At 46.1% G+C, this 18,732-nt stretch overlaps 1 protein-coding gene across 1 annotated transcript in view; it reads right to left on the reverse strand.

Moving 5' to 3' along the window:
- Nucleotides 1–18,732, reverse strand: part of SCAF4 (SR-related CTD associated factor 4) — a 129,063-nt gene that overhangs the window by 56,105 nt on the left and 54,226 nt on the right. The window contains 7 exon segments of the mRNA XM_040338868.1: nucleotides 1,566–1,760; nucleotides 11,775–12,084; nucleotides 13,298–13,428; nucleotides 13,522–13,678; nucleotides 14,825–14,863; nucleotides 14,865–14,939; nucleotides 17,122–17,222. Of these exon segments, the coding sequence (XP_040194802.1) occupies nucleotides 1,566–1,760; nucleotides 11,775–12,084; nucleotides 13,298–13,428; nucleotides 13,522–13,678; nucleotides 14,825–14,863; nucleotides 14,865–14,939; nucleotides 17,122–17,222 (1,008 nt within the window).

Genomic DNA, 18,732 nt, shown 5'->3' on the forward strand with positions numbered 1-18,732 from the left:
TTGCACGTATGTAGATCAGGAGCCCACACTACATACATATTTCAGGTAGCCCACTAGATCAGCAACAAAGCCACGCATCTAGCAATTTCTGAGGTCAACAGTGACAACTTCAGGTTTTCTTCCTGACAGACATTGCAGCCATATTACTCCTGTTTTGAGTTCCAGCAGAGCCTTTAAATAAAGGTCTGCATTAAAGGAGACAAAGAAGAATTAAAGTGCTGTATGTGAACCCATCAAGGTAGAAATATAGAAGCAGTCACCGTTGGCAATTTAAAAAGTAGCAAACGTCACCATTGTCCTACATATTGTTTTTATGGGTCCCTGATCTGGAACAAGCCAGCCACAAGGAGAGTGACAGGAAATGCTTGTTCTAGGGTCAACAACCTGTGTTTTGCAGCTAGAATGGAAGACTTGGAACTTGAGTTCACAAATCAACTAGAAAAAAGGCAGGCCAATAATTTCTGACCAGATCAATGTTAGAGTACACATTTTCAGGAGAGTGGACGTACTTTAATGAAGAAGGAGCCAAGCCGAGGACGGCTCTCTGCAAATAAAATCCTTAAGCAGGCCGATTGCTTAAAAAACAGCAATATAAATTACTACATACTTCACACGTCACTATGAGTTTGTATATAATTTTCTCACTGGTTATTCCGATGCTGGGAGCTGTGGCTCTCATCTATGGAATCACTTCTGTTCTGGTTATGCTGAGCGCTTATGACCATTTATAATTTAATGGTCCAGCTGATCTGGTAAAAGGTGTATTTAATTTACATGGTGGTGGATCTTATTTGCAGAATGAATCTGAAGCTTTTGTGCACCATCCAGCGAGATGATCACATGAGTGAAAGCTCTTTGATCACTTTTTTTATGGATATTTGTTTTTCCTATGAAAAGTCCTTTATATTCTAAATGTTTTTCACTTTGTTTATGCATATCTACAATTGCACAGATACATTACTTTACTTCACTTATGTAACTAGTGCTGCTTTCCACTGCATATTATCTGTTTAACTGGTATTACAGTTTTTAAGTGGCTGCTTGTGGGTTTTATTTTTGACCTAGAGTAGATATTGTGGCGATTAGTGCTCAGATTTAACAGACATCAGGTACTTTGCCAGGGTGGCCATTAAACAGAGCCTTTCACTTTGCCCTAAACAGACTTCAGATTAAATTCAAAACACACATTTAAAAGTGAAATTTGTGGAGCGCTTTCTGCATAAAACATTGATTTTCTGAGCCGAAGGCTTGCCGGGATAAAATACTCTAATCTAGTAGGAGAAACACTGTATTCTTAGTGGTCCTAACATCATAAAGCCCAATAAGATCATGTATGTTGAGAAGTAGAAAAAGTACGATCAGGAAGATCTTTCATCAATAGAACCACTTAAAGACAGACCGATGTAGTTTAGTACAGAAAAAAAAAAAAAAGTACATCTGACTGTCAAACAAGACTGTTTCCATTTTGTTCCAAGGCACGTGAAACTGCACACACAGGGAAATGCCTCTTCTGTATTCAGTGTATGTACATAGATGGCCCTGACGTTTCAGAGTCAATGACTTACAAGTTGGGATGCTTATTCCAGACATAGGAGGAGGAAGAGACACTGGAGGAGTCATAGGAGCCATGGGAGTCATAGGAGCCATGGGAGTCATAGAAGCCATGGGAGTCATAGAAGCCATGGGAGTCATAGAAGCCATGGGAGCCATAGGTGTCATAGAAGTCATAGGAGGGGGCATACCCGGCGGAGGTAGAAATCCTAAAGAGCAGAGGGAAAGTTAATAACGAGAAAAAAAAAGTGTTACATTTTTAAACAATGCCACAGAACTAAGACATGTAAAAGACTATAAAATATAGGACAGTATATATATATATATATATATACACATATATACACATATATATATATATTATATACATATATATATATATACATATATATATATATATATATATATATATATATATATATATATATATATATACACACACACACACACACACACACACACACACACACACACACAGCTTCCTTCATTTGTTACTTGTTATATTGGCGTGCTTTCATGAATGGAACGACAATAGTACTTTCTAAAGTTAGCTGCCTTCCGTTACCTGCTACTTCAGCTGCAACTTTTAAGCACTTAAAGTCTAACTAAAAGGAAAATGTATTCTTTTAGTTTTGTATAGAGGGGAGAGGACTAGAACACCTGTCAGTTTTTGTTGCCGTCTTGTCTACGTAGGGAGATTCACCCTCTCTATTTGTCCTGTGTACCATTATCTTGAAAGCGAAATCCCCAGAAAAGTAATAGATAATAGTAATCTGGTGATTTGAGGGACCGCAAGAGATTCCCTTCATTTGCAAGGATTTCCTTAAACTTCCTGTTTTCGCTATGGATACACAAAGGAAGACAGAGCACACAGGCTCTTTGTGCAACACCTTTTATTAAAAAAATAAAAGATAAATTCAATGCACTTACAAACATGTGCTAGTACAGGTATCGAAATCCATAGGCAAGGCTCTCACAGCGATAGGTGCTCCGAGCACGGCTCCAAGAGATGTCAGCATGCAGCTGCCGACAAGCTGCACGCCAATCACTTACTCTCTCCAGAGGCTCGCTGGCCACGGGAAAGCTGGTACCGCCCTCATTGTCGGGACCTGATGAAGGAGGCCATGCCCTCTGAAACGTGTCTCCCTTCAGCTGATGTCCCTCCAAGTCATGTGACAGAGCAGTACCAGCTCTCCCATGGCCGGCGAGCCTCCAGCGACAGTGAGCGATCTCTGTGCAGCTTGTGGGTTGCTGCACACTGACATCTCCATCTAGACCCTTGACACGTCTGCTGAGAGCCATGCTTGGAGTGTGCATCACTGTGGGAGCCTTGCCTATAGATTTAAATGCCTGTACCAGCACATTTGTAAGTGCATTGATTTTCTCTTTATCCTATTGTAATAAAATGTGCTGCCCTCTGTCTTGCTTTGTGTAACTACAGACTAGAGCTGCACAATTAATCGATATTAAAAAACAACACACAATCTCGATTCAACCCCCCTCACAATCTCTATTGTAGAGTTTCCTGATTCTTTCATGTAGAGTAGGGGTGTAACTTAATTTCATCGTGGGCCGCATCAGCATTATGATTGCCCTCAAAGGGGCCGGTTTTATCTGGAAGATTAGACGTCCAGCGCATCCCCTCTTACATTAGATGTCAAGAGCCAACCAATCAGAAGTTGAGTCCCCCACTCTCCCTTACATCACAGTGCACCCCCTTTCTTCATGTTGCTGCTGGGAAAAAGCTGGATGCATTGCTTAAAAGCAGAAAGTAAGGGTCTGGAGGAGGACCAGAGGAGGCTCTCCTGCAGCTGCATGAGGTGCAAGGGCCACCTGTGATGTAGACACTTCTCTGCTCACTCTGGCAGTCTACCAAGTTTTTAACATTGTCTGTGCTGGTAGATGAGTAGAAACATTGCAATTCTTCCTTCTTAGATCAAAGGGATACAACTTGTGTGTAAATGCAGGAAGTTAACCACTTAAAGTCCCAAACATTTTTTCTGACACTTGTTTCTTACAAAGATAAATTCAGAATTTTATTTTTTAGAGAATTACTTGGAACGCCCCAAACATATATATTTTTTAGCAGAGACCCTAGGGAATAAAATGGCAATTGTTGCATATTTTGTCACACTATTTGAACAGTAATCTTTCAACTGCAGTTTTTTTGGGGGGGAAAATACACTTCAATCAAAAAAAAAAAAAAAAAATGTTGTTTAATGTGAAAGATGTTACGCTGCGAGACTCGTGAGAGAATCGTGATCTATCGTCTAAGCAAAAAAAAATAGTGATTCTCATTTTAGCCAGAACAGCCCTCAGTAGCCCGCTAATCTTAAGAGCTGGTGTTTACACAAAGACTTAACCCTTTCAATGATGGACTGATCTACTTGCTACCTCAGTCTACAGGTCATTTGGACTTTAAACGCAAATACTGTATTATTCGTGTTTTCTGTTTCGACTATGGGACAGGAAGTGAAGGTAAATCTCCCCCCAATGGGACACACGGCAAAAATAAACCTTAAAGTGCTTATAGCTCTAATTCTATCCAAAATAAAATACAAAGTTTTGTCTATAGTTCTACTTTAATAGAACCATGCTTAAATAAAAAAAAACAACCATTCCACTCAGTTCATTACAGTGCACACAGATAAGTTTAGGCAGCAATAGTTGGAGATCTATAGATATCTCAGTTTGCAACATGTTTATACCAGGGCATTAAATGCACATCTTTAAAAAATAGAAAAGAGGGGTGGGGGTTTACAGATGTCACAAACTGAACCGCCCCCAACCACAAAATAGGATTTTTGTACTCACAATAAAATCCATTTCTCTGAGTTCATGGACGGACACAGAATCATTGACCTTAGGGTTAGGTACCTTTTCTCTAGGAAAGACTAGGCAGACAAAAACAGCACTTTTAGTGTTAAAAATACTTTTTAGCACAGCACCTCCCATGGGGGCGTGTCCCCCGGGTACATCCCACTCTCTGGAAGCATCCAGCCTCAGTTCATAGACAAACAAGGAGGGGTGGGTGCTGTGTCCGTCCATGAACTCAGAGAAATGGATTTTACGGTGAGTACAAAAATCCTATTTTCTCTTTCGCTCATTGACGGACACAGCAGAAATTGACCTTAGGGACGTCCCCAAGCAGTGTCCAAAATTTCGAGGGGTGGGAAAAAACACAGCAAACCAGGTTTCACCCCAAACAAACCAGAGTTCCTCAACGGAGGAACTTCAACCTTAAACTGCCGCCTGTAAAACCTTGCGGCCAAAGGAGGCATCCGAAGATGCACCCACATTCACCTTGTAACATTTTGAGAAGGTGTGGATTGACGACCAGGTCGCCGCCTTACAAACCTGTAAGACAGACGCTTGATGACGGAAAGCCCAAGAGGCACCAATCGCCCTGGTCGAATGCACCGTGACCTGAAAGGGAGGCGCCCGCCCCTTTAGGGCATAGGACTGGAGCACGACTTGTCTGATCCACCTAGAAATGGTGGCCAATGAGACCGACAGAACTTTTTTAGGACCAGTCGCCGACACGAACAGTGAGTCCAACCTCCGAAACGGAGCCGTAGCAGACAAGTACACCCGTAGGGCTCGAACCACGTCCAAGGACTGTAAAGTGGTCTCCTTCGGGTTTTTTGGCTGAGCGTACGCACCAAAGAGTGCGATGCCAAGGGTCGCTGAAAGTAAACAGCTAGAGCCGAAATCTGACTATTCACCGTACTCAAGGCTAGAGCCCGATCCACACCCCGCTGTAAAAACAGCAAAATTCGTGACACCTTGTATGTACGAGGGTGCCACTTCATCTCTTCACACAGAGATGTAGGCCCTCCATGTACGATGGTAAATCTTTTCGTGACGTGGACTTCCGTGCCGTAGCATGGTAGAAATCACCAGGCCGACAGGCCTCGGTCCTTCAACACTGGCTCTCAACATGCCACGCTGTCAAAGCAGGGACTGTAAAGTAGGGTAAAGGTTGGACCTTTGTGACAGCAGGTCTTCTCTCAGGGGTAGACGCCAAGGAAACGTCTGCCACCAGCCGCAACAGGGACGGCGTGGCCAATCCAGGACGATCAGGATTGTTGGTATCCCCTCGCTTCCACCCTGCGTAGCAGGCGAGGAAGAAGCTGCAGGGAGGGAAGGCGTATATTGGGGCCGTAGTGACCCCAAGGCGCTACCAGCGCGTCTGCCCACGATCTGGTCACAAATCGTGACATCTTCCGATTGAGACGGGACGCTATAAGGTCCACGTCTGGAGTGCCCCATTTCTGGCACAGAGTCTGAAACACCTCCGGGTGTAGCGACCATTCTCCTTGGTCTAGCTTTGGCGACTTAGATAGTCGGCTTGCCAATTCAGCACCTCCGGAATGTACACCGCCGACAGAGCTGGAACGTGGCTTTCGGCCCACCGGAGGATGTGCGCGAATTCCGATGCCGAGCGTCGTGTGCCCCCATGATGTTTGACGTATGCCACGGCCATGGCATTGTCGGACTGGATTCTGACCGGTCGGCCTTGTAGGCCCAGGGATCACTTGAAGAAACAACTTGATCGCTCGGAGGTCCAGTACATTGATCGGAAGACGGGACTCAGGAGGAGTCCAACGCTCCTGGGCTGACTCGACACCCCAGACACCCCCCCAGCCGGAGAGGCTGGCATCCGTTGTGATCACTGTTCAGTGAAACGGCAGAAACGACTTTCCGTTCCTGAGTACCGGAGATGTCAGCCACCACACTAGGGAGGACTTGGTCAGTCGACTCACCCGAATCTGGTAATCCAGAGAAAGGAAGCTTGTTCCATCGTGACAGAATCTCCTTCTGTAACACGAGTGTGGAAGGACTGCCTTGAAAGAGGCCACCATCAGACCCAGTACTCTCATGCAAAAGCGAAGCGACACCCATTTCTGGGTCACCAAACGCTGCACCGCAGAGTCTGCAGCTTTTCTGCTGGGAGGAAAACTTTTGCCTCCGAAGAATCCAGGACCAACCCCAGCCGCTGAGACGATACTAGTACTGACTTCTGTATATTCAGTAGCCAACTGAATTCCTGAAGGGACTGACAGGTGATAGACACGTCCTCTTCTAACTCGGAGCTTGAGGAACCTCTCAGAAGAAGGTCGTCCAGGTATCCCACGATAGCGATCCCACGCTGCCGCAGCAGGGCCAGAATCGGGGTGAGCACTTTGGTAAAAACCAGAGGTGCCGAGGCCAGGCCGAACGGGAGGGCCACAAACTGAAAGTGGTCCTCTCCAATCGCAAAACGCAGAAATCTCTGGTGTTTTGCACATATGGGGATATGCAGGTACGCGTCGGTGATGTCCAGGGACGCTAGGAAATCCCCCTGATGGAATGCCGCTATTACTGAGCGTATCGACTACATCCTGAACGTTTGTACTTTGACAAAGCAATTGAGGGCCTTGAGGTCCAGGACTGGACGGACCCTGTCCTTCTTGGGGATTACAGACAGATTGGAGTAAAACCCCTGAAAGCGTTCCTGTGAGGGAACCGGCACAATCACTCCCCTGACCAGCAGATCCTGGACAGCCCCCGACAGATCCTTCAGGCGCCCCGGAGGAAGCCGGAGGGAAAAAATCTGTTTGGTGGACAAGAGAGAATTTCTATCTTGTACCCCGAGGACACTACTTCGCAAACCCAACGGTCGGAAAGAAGAGACCTCCACCGAGCCGCAAATTCGCGAAGCCACCCCCCCCCCCCACACGTGTTGTGGGCGGGGGCAAACCATCAGGCGGAGGCAGGCTTGTGGTACCAGGTGCGCTTTTGTCCTTCCGTGGACGTCTTAGCACCCTGAAAATGTTTTCCCTGTCGCACTTGGCAAGCGAAAAGACCGCTTGGGGGAAGTAAATGAGGGCCCTTGCCTACGGCGGGGCTCCTTTCCCTTCCCAGACTGCGGGAGCAGAGTGCTCTTACCGCCTGTGGCATCCTTTATGTCATCCAGGGAAGCCCCAAAAAAACATTCACCCTTAAAGGGTAAATCCACCAGGGACTTCTTAGAGCAGTGGTCATCAACCCTGTCCTGCAGGGCCCACTAACAGGCCAGATTTTATGTATTACCTTGGGGAGATGCAGTATAGAATACTGCAATCACTGAGGAGCAAATGATATCAGCTGTGATGTATTTCAGTTATCTTGCAAACCTGGCCTGTTAGTGGGCCCTGCAGGACAAGGTTGATGACCACTGTCTTAAGAGGACTGGTCCACAGACCTACACTTCAGCCACACAAGGCGGCGTAGTACCACCGCGGAGGCCCTGGAAAGCAAGGGAAGCGTATCCAGGGCGGACTCGCAGACGAATTTTAGACCTTGGACCAACTGGTCGGCCAGGTCAACGCAGGTCTCAGAAGCACCCTGCGCCTCCAGCTCCTGCACCAGGGACTTAGCCCGTTCAGTAAGAGTCTGACACCAGAGCCCCGGGCAAAACCGGTCTCACTGCCGACCCCACCACTGTGAATAAAGAGCCGGCCACAGCCTCAGCTCTCCTATCTGCGGGGTCCTTAAAGGCGGGAGCCCCTTCCACAGGCAACGTGGTAGCTTTGTTCAGCCTGGACACAGGGGGGTCCACTGACGGAGGAGATACCCTTTTGGGGAGGATTTCCAAAAAAAGTGGGTAACGGACCGCAAAGTACTTTGGTACAGCAAAAGCTTTCTGCGGCCGATCCCATTCCTTGTATAACAAGTCGTCCAGATACGGAACACAAGGAAACACTTTTGCGGTGCGGGGAGCTTGTGGAACCCAAAAGGGACCGGCATGTCTGATGCCTCCGCCAAATCCTCAAGTTTTAGAGTATCCCGCACCGCAGTGATAAGAGCTCCCACAAATTCCTTATCCTGCTTTGACCCTGAAGCAGAATCATCCTCACTGTCCGCGTGGGTTAAGTCTGCATCCTTTGACATGACGGAAGTGTGGTCCAAAGCAGAAGCAGTACCTGATTCTGCGTCAGACATCCCCAGAAGCAGGCTCAGGGAGGGGGTGATTTTTACCCCCCTTCTGGCCACTAGCCGCTTCCATCCTGGCAACAAACGCCTCCAGGACTGCCGTCACAGCATCCAGCGAGGCCACAGAAGCAGGGGCACGAAGGGTTAACTCTGGCATGAGTGGGGAAGACGCCTCACATGAGGGCCCTGGTGGTTCAGACTCCATGCTGCCCACCACAAAAAATTTTTGACACCTTAGTAAACAGACCCAAAAACGGGACCCACCGGTCACCCTCCAGGCTAAAATAGAGAGCAGGGACCCCCGGGGACTCACCACCCAGGACAGGCTGTACTGCTGAGCAGAGCTGATAGAGTGCTGTTGTGCCGTGTCGTTTCCCTCAGAGAGAACCTGCGGTGTGCGCGCCGTTATTTCAGGCACGAGGCCAAAGAATTTTTAAAATGGCCGCCGACATGCACAAAACAGCATGCGGGCTACAGTAAAATAGTCGCCGAATGCATAGAACCGCGGCTCTGGCAAAATGACGGCCGTACACGTGCAGAAAACACAGTGAAACACACAGCCCAACACAGAGCACCTCAGTAAAAAATAGCCCCAGTACAGTAACACCGTACCCCCCAGCAGGACAGCCCCCCCCCCGCAGTGCCCCCCCAGGTGGACCCCCACCTCACAGCCGCCCCCCAGAAACGGGGAAGAAGGGAGAGGAAAGGGAGAGAGAAAAGCAGGGCGGACCCTCAGTCGACCTCCCCAGGAATGCACCAGGCGAAATCACCCCGCCGAAGCAAGGAGACACTACTTACCCGTCCTGCGACCACCGGCTGAAGGCATTCCAGACAGAACCAACGTCTGCATGGGGCATGGCTGTCGGCCTGGCACAATGTGACATAGCCATAGAGACCGGTCATATGTGCGCCCTGAGACATGTAGCTCACCGGCCGCCCCTGGAGCAACGGGGCATGTCGTGGACGGCCTAGTGAAAGGCCGGCACACGCTCGATGGCCGAACATGGGACGACTACAAGGATTCAAAATCCAGCCCGTCACCCAGTCGGCAGTTGATAGAGGTCCCAGGATCCAAAAAGCAGGAACAAAAAAAATAAATTAAGGCGAAAAAAAAATTTGCAAAAAAAATCCAGAGCACAGGACTCCAGAAAAAGGCCAAGCTCTCGTGACGCTAGGCAGATGAAAACTGAGGCTGGATGCTTCCAGAGAGTGGGATGTACACGGGGGACATGCCCCCATGGGAGGTGCTGTACTAAAGTGTTTTTAACACTAAAAGTGCTGTTTTTGTCTGCCTAGTCTCGCCTAGAGAAAAGGTACATAACCCCAAGGTCAATGATGCCGTGTCCGTCCATGAATGAAAGAGAAATTGCCTTTTTTTTGTGCAATATAATTCTTACCCATGTTTGTAAAGTGCCTTCTAGTGCTCAATAATGCATTTTTTTTTCCTGACAGCCATTTCAGGAAAAACATTGCCAGTAGATGGTGCTGACAATTATTCAAAATATTATTACACAAAAATTTGGCAATTTACATTCTTAATTTATTTTGTTATTTATAAAATGGAGCCCATAGTGCCTTACTAGACTATACTTCATGCACTGTCAGAGTAAAAAAAAAAATCCAACTGTTACTATAAGGTTTTAAACAATAAAACCAAAAAGTGGTTCTAACAGGTTATGACAATGAATGGTCAGCCACGTTGCATAAAACTAAAGAGAACTCACTTAGCCCCCATTCACACCTAGGCGTTTTGTCGCCTGTATTGTGACGCCGCAGCAGCCCCGAGACGCCAGAGGGATGATTTAACATGCACCTCTATGGAGATGGTTCACATCTCCACGCTGAACGCCGTACGCCTGCAAAAAAGTCCTGGACCTTTTTTTTCAGGCGGCTTTCGGCTTAGGAGATGGTTCCCATCTCCTATGCCGAAAGCCGCCTGAAAAAAAGAGGGGGTCAAGGCTGCATTCACAATCGCGGCGTTTTGTCGCCGCAAATCGCGGTACAAAACGCCGCGATTTTGTACGCCTAGATGTGAATGCAGCCTTACAGATGTTCCACATATTCAGTAGCCAGTTTGAATACATATGGATATCAAGGAGAATTAACTCAGGTTCCTCAAATACCAAGATCACATTTCTTAAATATCAGTGCTGAGGTGCAACTACCTACAGTGTTCCCATGTGCTCAGATAAATGCCCCTGTATGTGCAGCTTACATTTTAAGAGTGGTCCAATTCGGCAAACACAATGGCTTCTCTTTATACGAAACTTGACATTACAATATTATTCAGTATTTTTTCTACCACACCAATATAAAACAGAAAACATTTTAATTCTAGCCTATTAAAACACTACTAAATTAATGTGAACACATTGTATCCAAAGCATTTGGCATTGCACACCAGTACTGGTGAAGAGCCAAAAGTACACGGAGCCTTTATGACTGTATTTACATACGCTACAATTAATCATTTAATCCTCCTTATAATTAGCCAACTTTCTTTAAAAGGCATAAAAAACTCCATATTTAATGGAATGGTGGAAGATTACTATAGTGTATGCATTACACCGACATATGGGCCTCTTAAGCATGACCATGCTACTTAATTTTAACAAAATCTATGAAGTATTTGAAGCCTAAGATCAAGCAGCATCTTGCAGTTAGAATTATTATTTTGTACTTAAAGCCAATTGCCATCTTTTGTTAGCCTTAACATAAGAACGAACTGCACTCCTGTGATCCATAGAAGTACTGCCGCTCATCCGCAGATCTCCTCTATCCTATCCTTCTCCCCACCCCCTCCCTGTCAGCTTGTGTCAGTGCTGCTCTCATAGCTTGGTTATATTGCTACAATTGCCTTGGTTAATGTTATGTGCCTTATTTCAGACCATCTCCTGGTGCTCACGTGACTGATTGCCTATCTCCTTCCGGTTGTCAGCAGGAGTTCTCGGTTCCTCCCTCTGTAGTTGTCAGACTGGGATAAGGGGAGAGCAGTCACGCGAACACTGGGAGGTGCTATTAAATAAGGTACTAATCGGTATATTTTGTATACAGCAAGGCACGTAACATTATCGAACAGAGGCGATTGTAACAATATAATCAATAAGTGTTCGTTTAAAATATTCAGTTCAAAAGAAGAATGTACACAATATTGTGATTTGACAGCCCTTTGCTGTATAGAACTCACGGAATGTTCAAATAGCTACTTTCTTTCTCTGTCTAACAGATTATAGCTAGATAACCTAGGTTTTCACATTAACACTTACCTGGTGGCATCTGCATTGGATTAAACCCTGGCCTCATAAATGGAGGTGGAGGAAGACCAGGAGCAAACCCAGGAGGAGGTATATTAAAGGGTCCTGGGAATCCTGGAACATAATTTCCCTGTGGCATATGCATTGCTTGTAATGGTGGCAGTGCTGGTGGAATAGGCAGTGGTTGAGGAGGTGGGTGTAATCCCTGCAAAGGATGTAAACCATGAAGAGAAGATAACACTGTACCAGGCTGAAGAGCCTGAAGTGCTGGTACTGTCGAAAGGGATGGAATGGATGACACAGGCTGACTACCTGTAACAGGCTGAAAGAATAAAAAGGAACAAAAAAATAAATAACTTAAAACATTATCTAAACAATCAAATACATAGGATTTATTTTGCCAGTATGGCTGGGCACTTTCACCCCCTTCCTGCCCAGGTCAATTCTCAGCCTTCAGCATGGTCACACTTTGACAAAATGCACAGTCATACAACACTGTACCCAAACTAAAATCCTATCATTTTGTTCACAAAACTAGATCTTTCTTTTGGTGGTAATTTAAATCACTACTGGGTTTATTTTTTGCCAACAAAAAAAATGGAAATTTTGAAAAACCCATGCTTTGTTTTTGCTATAAAAAAAAATTCTACATTTCTTTGGGGAAAAAAAACAAATCAGTGTATATTATTTAGACTGTAGGAAAGTTAAGAGGAAAGTTAAGAGTCCAAGAGCTATAATATATATCTGAAAATTACATGTGGCACCTTTCAGGGGGGAGTGGGGTACAGATACCTGTATAATACAGGTATTTGCACCCACTTCCAGGTTACGCCACTTCCCAGCCCCCCACCCCCGCTGTCTTCTGGGGAACACACGTCCCAGAAGACAGCGGGGACCAGTGAAAACACGCAGCACGACTCATGCATGCGCAGTAGGGAGCCTGGAAGTGAAGCCGCAACACTTCACTTCCTGATTGCCTCATCGAGGATGGCAGCGGGGCAGCCGAGCGATTGATCGGCTTCGGCTGCCGACACCGCGAGCACCCTGGACAGGTAAATTTCCATGTATTAAAAGTCAGCAGCTGCAGTATTTGTAGCTGCTGGCTTTTTTTTTTTTTTTAAGCGGACCTCTGCTTTAAGAGATAGACTTTACAAATCGCTTTAAAGTGCAAGTTCACCTTTACAGATTAATCTATAAGGAGAATTTGCACAAGTCCCCCCCCTCCTCGGCTCCGCCCATGTGAGCAATAAGAATGCTCCAAAACCATCCAGACGAGGGACGTTTTTGGACATTCACCTCAGAGAATTTCTAAGCCCTGTTTCTCCTGACGCGGATATACCGAGGCATAGAACCGGAGATTGCGGCAGTACAGGTCAGCGGGGCAGAGCGCGGGGAGAGGCATCTGTGTAAGTTTACCTTACAGAGTTTTCTGTAAAGGTGAACTTACCCTTTAAGCTCACAAGGAACCTGTCCCCCGTGATATGGTAACTCAAAATGTCGTCACCACTCAATACTACAGACAATGCTGGACGTACCTGAAGAGAGAGCAGAGGTACAGGGGTAGCCTGAGGTCCAGTTGAATTGTTATCATTTTGAGCATTCTCAGCTGTAGACCCATTTTTGGATGTGTCTGCCATCTCTGTCTTTTTAGTGATACTTTTCCATTCTAAAAAAAAAATAAAAAATTACCAAAAACGTAAACAATTTATAAAGTAATCTGATAGCACCTTATTTTACCACTTATCAAAGTGATGCTAACCTGAGCTCATTGTATCATTATCCAACATCCCTCCTTCACACAATGCCTCCAGCTCCTCAGGTTTGATTTTACTCCATGGTATGTACGTAACACCGATCTCTACATCCCAGTACTGCTTATACTCTGATTTAATTCCTTTGTTTAAAGCCCATGCAATCTGTAAAACAAGAAACAATGTTATGAGTGAAGACAAAAAAGAAAACGTTCTTACTACGTAAAGATAAGTACATGCACATTAAAATTGCACTTGAAGTCACAGAAAGACTCTTCTTAACCAACCTTTACAACAGGCAAGACACTTCTAGAAACTGTTTATATGTGATCACCGCTTAAAGTGGTTGTAAAGCACTTTTGACTACTTTTACCTATAGGTAAGCCTAGAATAAGGCTTACCTATCGGTAGTGGAAATATCTCCTGAACGTGCACCGTTTAGGAGATATTTCACTTGTAGTCCGCCGCAAATGTTAAGAGCGCATGCGCGGGGAAGAAACCAAAGTGCCGTTTCTTCCCCAGCCAGTGCTGTGAATTGCGACTCTTGTGTGCATGCACGGGAATGATGTCATGTGGCTCTGGCGAATCACAGCACCGGAGTCAGCAGCCCGGAAGGAAGAGGAGAGAAGATGGACGCTTCCTGGAGAAGATGGACGCTTCCTGCAGTGGGGACATCGCTGGATTCTTTTGCAGGTAAGTGTCACATAAATGGGATAATATGCAATGCATACTAGCCCATTATGCTTTACATTTGCAGGCTGTTAATGTAGCCAAAGAGGAAGTAAAACCCATCAGGGTTTACTTCCTCTTTAAAGCGGATGTCCGCTAAAAAATATATTAAAAGCCAGCAGCTACAAATACTGCAACTGCTGACTTTTAATATTAGGACACTTACCTGTCCTGGAGTCCAGCGCCGTCCGCAGCAGAGGACGAGTGATCACTCGTCACTCTGCTGCCCCAGTCATCCTCGGTGGGAACCAGGAAGTGAAGCGCCTCCGGCTTCACTGCCCCGGTTCCCTACGGCGCATGCGCAAGTCGCGCTAACGCCTGCCGATTGCTGTCGCTTTGTTCTGGCAGCCCGAGTGGGGGGGGAGGGAGGTGACGTCATGGCCCGCAGTTTACCCGAGACTGTTGCAAATACCTGTCTTAGACAGGTATCTGCACCCCCCTCCCCCCTGAAAGGTGTCAAATGTGACACCGGAGGGGGGGAGGGTTCCAAACAGTGGGAGTTTCCACTTTAGGGTGGAGCTCCGCTTTAAGCCAATTCAGTATCTTTGTACAAGAACTCAAACTACATTTGAAACACTTTACCTTTATTGCCTTTGTGTTTACTTTGTAGTTTCCTCTGCCTCAGTTTTTGTAAAGCACGATATGCATCCATTCTGTGAACCATTACAATGTACGCACAGCCTCTTGGGGGTATCATCTGAAAAAAGCCATAGAAAACATCACTATAATAAAAGCAATACTATGTGCATTGCACCACACTAGCCTTCATGGAAAAATGCTGCATTTTACTGTACAGGCCAGTGCAAACTAAGCCGTAAAGTTCGCAAGAAAATAAAAAATAAACACATTAGAAGACTTCCCTCCTCTGTGCAGTGGTTTTACACAGAGCAGTCTGATCCTCTTCTTGGGTCCCTCTTTGCTGCTCCTGCACCTTTCTCCTAACAAGTATCCCCTCAGCCAGCAGCTATGGGGGCATCACGAGCAGAGCTCTGTATGCAGACACAGAGCCCCGATCCGCCCTGCCCCCCCTCTCTCCTCATTGGCTGATTGAAGGCCACGGAGCCAATGGGACCGCTGTTGTGTCTCAGCCAATCAGGAGTGTCCCGGGCAGCTTAGACAATCAGGGACAATTGCTGGAGAGATGGGGCTCGGGTAATTTGGCACAGTTTTTTTTTTTATCTTAATGCATAGAATGCATCAAATTGCCTTTACAATTCCTTTAAAGTGGTTTAGCTACTCTAACCTGTATACACCATCAGCACTGCTTCCTATTGCAGTGTCCCCCGCTGTGTGTGATTTATAATAAATTATGCAAATACCTAATATTACAGCTGAGATTGCAAGCAACATGACCAGACAAGCCTTCTCCTTGCAGCATGAGGGGCTGAGATTCCCCTGCCGATGTCAGTCTGGAGGGAAGGAGAGAGCTGGCTGGTCATGCGATCGCAATCTCTGCTGCTAATTAGGTATTTACAGAATTTAGATATCATTCACAGAGGGGGAACCCATGCAATGGGAGGCAGTGCTGATGGTGTATAACAGGTTAGTGTTACGAGAGCAGCAGGTAGGGGAAGGGTAGTAGCACGACACAGGAGAGCAGATAAACAGACCACGGTGTCAGGCTCAGCAGCCATGATGCACTGTGATCAGTTTACAGAGGAGAGGGGAGGGTAGAAACTGGCAGGATCAGCCAGGTTTTTATTTTTTTTTAGGTATTACAGGTATTTGCACCCACTTCCGGCCACACAGTCTCGGGTAAACTGCGGGCATGACTTCACCTCCCGTAACCCCCCCCCCCCCCCCCCCCCGTTGTGTTCTGGGAACACTCGGCTCCCAGAAAACAGCAGGAGCCAATCGGCAGGCGTAGCGCAACTCGCGCCGTAGTGAAGCGGGGAGGCAGCAGAGTGACGAGCGATCGCTCATCCTCTGCTGCGGACGGCGCTGAACTCCAGGACAGGCAAGTGTCCTAATATTAAAAGTCAGCAGCTGCAGTATTTGTAGCTGCTGACTTTTAATATTTTTTTTTTTCAGCGGACATCTGTTTTAACTAGGTAGATGCAGCATCAGACCGATGCTGCATCTGTCCCCTCGCATCTCTGCACTGAGAGCTGAGCCACCGAACACCGCCGATGGCGGTCAGCAGCTCTGACCCCCCCCCCCCCCACGCTCAATGGAGCACTGAGCTGTGGAGGGGCGGGAAGCGGCTATCTCAGCTGCTCGCTGAGACTGCCATCAGTCAAGGCAGCTGGCGGATCCAGACCGGAAGTTGGGATGACGCGCTGCCTCGACTGATTGTCAACTTTAGACCGCTCTCTGCTGAAACAATTGCACCACTCCTGTGACACAGGAGAACCCCAGCCTAAAAAGCTCAGGCTGGACTTCTCTAAAGAAGCAGGATCCTTCATTTAATTTTTGTGGGTTAAACGCTTTAACCGCAGCAAGAGCTGAAAGGTAAACTTTCAAAGCACGCTCCATATACAGTGAAAAGAAATGTCCTAAGAATGTTTCAAAACATGAAAGGCAAAGACCATCTTCGGGGAGAGGCCTTAGGCCTCAAGACAACTTTGCCCGTGTGGCTCCTTACAGGATAAGGCCAGGAACGCAGACACTCCTCACAGAGGCAATGGCCAAAAAAAAAAAAGACACCCGAGGGGCAAAAAAGGTAATATACCCAACAGGTTAAAAGAGTGGCTTCCGGACAGCAGCGTTGGATGTACTTCGAACAGAGGAACAAATGTGAGCTACTCCATGAACAAAGGCCACAACCATGGAGTGGTCCTCTGAAAACAGAACGGCCAAGGACAAAGACTTACCCGATAATTGTACTCAAGGCAAAAGGTTGCAAAAAAATAAAAGCCGTTTTATGAGAATGCACTTACATTGATCGATTCAATGGGTCCAAATTCTTCTAAAAAGGCTTCAACATCTTGCTGGGTGGTTCTTTTGTCCAGCTGCCCAACCCAAAGAGTAGTACTGCAAACTGTTAAAAGAATATATATAAAGCATCATTTTGGGGGAGGTTTTTCCACACTCACATTGAAGTCTGGTCTGAACATTTTTAAAAACAATTCTGTGTACGTATTCTTAAAGCGTAGTTCCACCCAAAAATTGAACGTCCACTTTAAGTGATGGTGACCCCCTGACATGGGGGGGGGTAACCTCTTTTTAGAGGCACCCAGTTCCCACTTCCTCCCGGGCGCTGGAAGGAAATTTCACCCCTCCCTGCAATCTTCTGGGATGTCACAGGTCCCAGAAGTTCGCCTGGCCATTCACAGCGCACATGAGCAGTGCGTGCCCGGCTGTGAAGCCACGGCCAGGTGCCCACAGTTACAATGCCGCACCACAGAGGAGCGGGGCTTTGTTCGCCCGCATCGCTGGACCGTGGGACAGTTGAGTGTCTGATTATTAAAAGTCAGCAGTTACACTTTTGTAGCGCGCGGACTTTTAAATGGGTGGGAACTCCGCTTCAAGCCAAAAAAGTATTTTCTATTGTTTTCAATCTCACAAATTCCTTTGTTTTTTGCTGCTGTGATTCGACTTCCTGTTAGAGGGTGGCTACCTTTGTTCATGGTCCCTGTGTATGTAGGAATGTAGCCTCTTGCTCGCTCCTGGAGATGGACCATGGGATTTATAGTGTGCATAGAGCAGTGAACATGACTGCAACAGGCACCGCTCCAAAAAAGTGGAAGTGAGGTGTAAAAGGAGATTCAGGAGCTGAGTATATTACAAGGAGGTAGACACTAAAACTCTTGAAAAAGATTACAGGACTATTCAGCAGTCAATGTGTATGGATTATTTTAGGAGATGACGGATATTTTTTAGTCTCAGATTTAAAATAAAAAAAAAAAAGAAGGGGGGGGGGGGAAGCACTCACATTGCCACATCTGTAAATTTGAGAGGAAACAAGAAAAAAAGGGTACTCAGAGCAACCATAGGCCAGAAAACAATGAAGTAGAAAAAAAACACAATATAGTCAGCATTCAAAAATTGATAAAAAAAAATCATGCAAAATGATACAATTTGTACAGTGAGCCCTTGTGCGTCAATGCAATTCACCGTCAGGCTTCTTCAGGACACGATCAAGGTTCAAAGAGTAGCAAATAAGAGCGAGTCTCAATGCCTTATAGTGGACTGGGCCTTGTGTACAAACATCCAATAGCCGGGAAGTTTTCACCAAAAAGGTATCCAACACATGGAATAGTTCCACGAGACTGCATAAAGGTGACCAACGAGTAGGGCTGAAACAACTAATCGATTATGAAAATAGTAATCGATTAATTTCATAATCGATTAATTGGGCAGTAACATAATGGGTTAAAAAAATGAAAATTAGCCCTCATAGTACAAAAAGAGCAAATAATCACTACTGTTATTATATTAATACAAAAAATCTTTGTACATTCGCTGAAAGGATGCCGTTAGAAATTTTCATTTGCTTTTAACATTTAGTTTTAAAATGAATGTAACTTTTGAAAGAAAACCACATACAT

Source organism: Rana temporaria, chromosome 2, assembly GCF_905171775.1.
Source record: "Rana temporaria chromosome 2, aRanTem1.1, whole genome shotgun sequence".
In the NCBI taxonomy this organism is placed as follows: Eukaryota; Metazoa; Chordata; class Amphibia; order Anura; family Ranidae; genus Rana; species Rana temporaria.